At 43.4% G+C, this 4,646-nt stretch overlaps 1 protein-coding gene across 4 annotated transcripts in view; it reads right to left on the reverse strand.

The window, feature by feature from the left end:
• Window positions 1-4,646, reverse strand: part of LOC107092288 (MAP/microtubule affinity-regulating kinase 4-like) — a 49,821-nt gene that overhangs the window by 19,606 nt on the left and 25,569 nt on the right. For all 4 annotated transcript variants that reach the window (XM_015386665.1, XM_015386664.1, XM_015386667.1 and 1 more), the window contains exons 6-8: window positions 1,959-2,029; window positions 1,820-1,876; window positions 903-1,139 (exon numbers count right to left, since the gene is read on the reverse strand). In XM_015386665.1, coding sequence (XP_015242151.1) covers window positions 903-1,139; window positions 1,820-1,876; window positions 1,959-2,029 — 365 coding nt within the window. The remainder of the gene's footprint in view (window positions 1-902; window positions 1,140-1,819; window positions 1,877-1,958; window positions 2,030-4,646) is intronic.

Consider the following 4,646-nt stretch of genomic DNA (forward strand, 5'->3'; position numbering starts at 1 on the left):
TTGCTTTTTTTCCCTATATATCTAATTTGATAGCTGGGAAAAATATTGCAATATATGGTTACATTGCAATACCGTTATAAATCGTACTGTGACGCAACTATAAGGTTAACCAGCTCTATTTAGCCCAGATTAAATCTGATCCCAGCCTCTATTCTGTACATTGACATGGTAAGGTCGTATTTTCCGGCAATATTTACTTTGTAGTTATCAACGGAGTCAACTAATCGTGATTTCTAATCGTAATTCTGTGATTAAAAACATGGCACTTTTTTGTACAAATACTTTAACCCAATCATTCTAGTCTACATTACTGGGTATTTTTTGTTGTCTCTTTTCAGCACAACCCTTTATTTGACACATTTTTAATTATTTTACATGACTTACCAAACTAAAGCTGGAATCACACCGAGAATTGTTACTGTATTAGTTAAAAACATTTTCCTATTCTATGTTTATAGATTTCTGACACATTTTGATCATATTCCAGATTTCTTTGTTTTAAGTTGGGGCCAAAATGAAAGAAAAAGTTGCCACAGAGTCATCAGGCATGACAGTATCGGAGATAAAGGCTGGGATTTCAGATGTTATAACAGATTTTTTGTTTTTATGCAGGGATTACTAACATAGCTTCTCATGCTAGTTTAACAGGATTTTACTGCTGCACTGTGCTCAGACTTAAATTCAGAACACTTTATCCCTAACAGTCGGTTCTGTTTGGCATCCCACTTGGATACAATGGACAGCAAAGACAAATTTCAATCTACTCATTACAATCTCCCACATTTCCACATCTTCTATAAGCACAGTGTATGCCTAAATATGAAACTGCCCAGATTATCTGCTGAAATCTGAATTGGGGAAACTTCAATGCTTTGATCAAGTAACGGAAATGGAAACCACACCTTTAGATTCTGACCATCGAATGGCAGAGAGCCGCTGACCAGCGTGTAGAGGATTACTCCCAGGCTCCAGACATCCACCTCAGGCCCGTCGTACTTCTTTCCCTGGAAAAGCTCAGGTGCAGCATAGGGTGGCGAGCCACAGAACGTGTCCAGCTTGTTCCCCAGCGTGAACTCGTTGCTGAAGCCGAAATCAGCAATCTTGATGTTGGCGTCGGCGTCCAGCAGAAGGTTCTCCGCCTGAGATAATTCCGAGTGAGAGAACGGTTAGACAGCAGGAGGAGAGCAGAAAAGTAACACATTAAGGACAGCAACGACACATTCAGGATGATGATGGATGAGGGGAATAGGGGGCTGGGAAACAGAGGACAAACGATGAACCAGTAGATAAAAAAGGACAAAGAATTAAGTTGGCAGACAGGGGATGCATGCGCGATGTGACTGATACTGCATGCATATAACAGTGTGTTTCGGCTCCGGTGTTCTGTCAGACCAGCATACCAACAGTCAATATGCATGTGCAAGACATCAGACTTGCGTTTATCCCTTTAGGTTTGTACGAAAAATAAACTTCAAACTACCTCAATGGGCGTGTATCCCTTTGGTCATGTACAAAGAAAACAATTTAAGGTGAGATCACCATTCCCCCCCAAAAAACAAAAAGTAAGTAATTAAATTTTTGTGTGTGACTAAAAGGATACACGCCTTTGAGGTAGTTTAAAGTCTATTTTTCATACAAAACTAAAGGGTTTTGACCATGGGTATGCTCATCTGACAGAACACCGGGTCCGCCCTCTCTGCACTGCAACGAGGACTGCTTTTAGGGACTCCCACACGCTTGTAAAGATTCAAATCTTGCATGAGTTTTCTGAGACTTTGAGTGTTGATATAATTTCTTCCTTTCATCTGATCTTCCTTACCTTCAGATCTCGGTGGACAATGTTCTTTGTGTGGCAGTAGTGGACAGCAGAGACAATCTGTGAGAGACAAACACACAGACCTGAGATCCTGAGCAGGAACAATTAATGGCGGGTGGATGAGAGGGATAAAGATTTCTACCTGTCGAAATTTGGCTCTGGCTTCAACCTCCTTCATTCTCCCATGGGACACGAGGTAGTCAAATACTTCACCTGTGAGGATGAGCATCTGGTTAGGTTATGAAAATATGAGTATCACATAACAGCTTGATTAGATATGACAGTTACACAAAATAAAAATGTTATTAATATTTAAACAGCCATAGCTTCGATCTGTTTTATTGCCCTCATAGAATGGGGGAAGAGATCATCACCAGGGTGGGTCCTGCTTTGTTTTTGGTGGCCTATGCCCTATTATTAATGAACATCCTAGTCAGCATCATTTATAACAGTACCAAGAGCTATGGGCGTCAAGGTGGGCATATTTGGGGCACTTAAATTGGGTCAGCTTTTCTGACTTTGCTTCTGATGCTCATGCCCACCTGTGTTTGTTGGTAGGCATTCAGACACCTGAATTTAGGGTGGGAGAATTGAGGGGCACGCCGACGGTTCTCTAGTTTTAGGGTTGGGTGTTTCGACAGGTGATATCTCATTCCTGGTGGCTGTCGGGCCAGGCCTATGCTTCCTGGCCCTTTGGGGTCCCTACTAGTGGGTGTTGCGCTCCTGGGCCTCGTATCCCTGGGCCTTCATCCAGGTGCCCTTTGGGCATGGTCGTCCACTGGCACAGTCCATGGGCTCACCGCCGCAGCACTTTGGGGTTGGGTCCCTCAGGGACTGGGCCCCTTTGGTGTTTGGCCCCTCGGGGTTGGTCATCCCTATGTCTTCCATCTTTTGTCCATGTGATCTGGTGGGATCTGGATACCTTGGTCCAGGATAACCTCTTTATCGGTTCCGGGCCCTTTGGGGCTAGTGTGGGGCCAACAACAGCTGCTATTAAGCATATTTTCCTTCTGAAGAAGATTTATAAAACTATTCTAAATGAGCATGCCAATGCATTCAAACCCCAGGAATTTGGTTCCATTTGCTCACTGATACCAACTAATACTAAATACTAAGCTGCAGATGCAGATTTAAACCACCCTGAAAATATTGCGCAATCACCATAGAACTTGCCTTTTACACATGGATATCTCTGAGATACCCACTGCTTTAACAGCTTTTTTTTTATGTTACATGGTTGTCTGCTTTCTTTTTGCTGTTGTTATGTTCTTGTTTCTTTCCCTCTTGTCTTATACAGGTGTGGAAGCAAACTTCTAGGAGTTACTGTATATCTTCTGTGTTATCTATTTTTCTGTTTTGATTTGCTCTAAATGGAAAATGCAATTTCCTTCTAAATGCCTCTTCTATTCGATTTTACACCCTATATAATTTTCAATAAAGTTTCATATACAAGTAAGAAAGGTATGTAAAAAAAAAAATACTAAATAAAATAAAAATAATAATAATTATATATATATATATATATATATATATATATATATATATATATATATATATATATATATATATACACATATGTTCTTCCGCTTCTGGAGTCAGGTTGCGGGGGTAGCAGCTTCAGTAGGAAGGCCCAGACACCCCTCTCCACAGCCACTTGGGCCAATTTCTAAGGGAGAGCCCAGACATACTACGGAGAAAACCCATTTCAGCCGCTTGTATCCGGGATCTCGTTCTTTCAGTCATGACCCAAAGCTCATGACCATAGATGAGAATAGGAACGTAGATCGACCGGTAAATCGAGAGCTTTGCTTTTTGGCTCAGCTCTCTCTTCACCACAACAGACCGGTACAGTGCACGCTTCACAGCAGACGCCGCACCAATCGGCCTATCAATCTCCAGCTCCATCTTTCCCATCTTTGTAAACAAGACCCCAAGATACTTAAACTCCTTCACTTGGGGCAGTACATCCTCCCCAAGGCACTCTACCCTTTTCTGGCTCAAGACCATTGTCTCAGATTCGGAGGCACTGATCCTCATCCCGGCTTCTTTACACTTGGCTGCAAACCGCTCCAGTGAGAGCTGTAGATCCGGCCCTGATGAAGCCAATAGAACCACATTATCTGCAAATAACAGAGATTCAATCCTAAGGCCACCAAAACAGATCCCCTCAACACCTTGGCTGAGCCTAGAAATTCTGTCCATAAAAGTTATGCACAGAATTGGTGACAAAGGGCAACCATGGGTCCAACCCTCACTGGAAATGAGTCCGACTTACTGCCGGCAATGCGTCCAGACTCAATGTCCCCCACCTCTCTCGGAACGTGTTCAAAGCTCTGTCGGAGGTAGGAGATAAAGCTCCCTCTCATGGGGGACTCTGCCAGACGGGGGACTCTGCTAGACAGGGGACTCTGCCAGACGTTCCCAGCAAACCCTCACAATACGTTTGGGTGTGTCCTCCCCCACCATCGGAGCCAACTCACCACCAGGTAGTGGTAGGTGGAGAGCTCCGCCCCTCTCTTCACCTGAGTGTCCAAGACATGCAGCCGCAGGTCAGATGAAACAACAACAAAGCCGATCATTGAACTAGGGCTTAGGGTGTCCTGGTGCCAAGAGCACATATGGACACTCTTATGCTTGATCATGGTGTTCGTCATGGACAATCCATGATGAGCATAGAAGTCCAACAACAGAACACCAATCAGGTTCAGGTCAGGTGGACCATTCCTTCCAACTACGCCTCCCCAGGTCTTACTGTCATTGCCCACGTGAGCGATGAAGTGCCCCATATATTATATATATCTATATATAGATATATATCTATATATATCTA

This window comes from Cyprinodon variegatus, unplaced genomic scaffold, assembly GCF_000732505.1.
Source record: "Cyprinodon variegatus isolate N-32 unplaced genomic scaffold, C_variegatus-1.0 Scaffold373, whole genome shotgun sequence".
Classification (NCBI taxonomy): domain Eukaryota; kingdom Metazoa; phylum Chordata; class Actinopteri; order Cyprinodontiformes; family Cyprinodontidae; genus Cyprinodon; species Cyprinodon variegatus.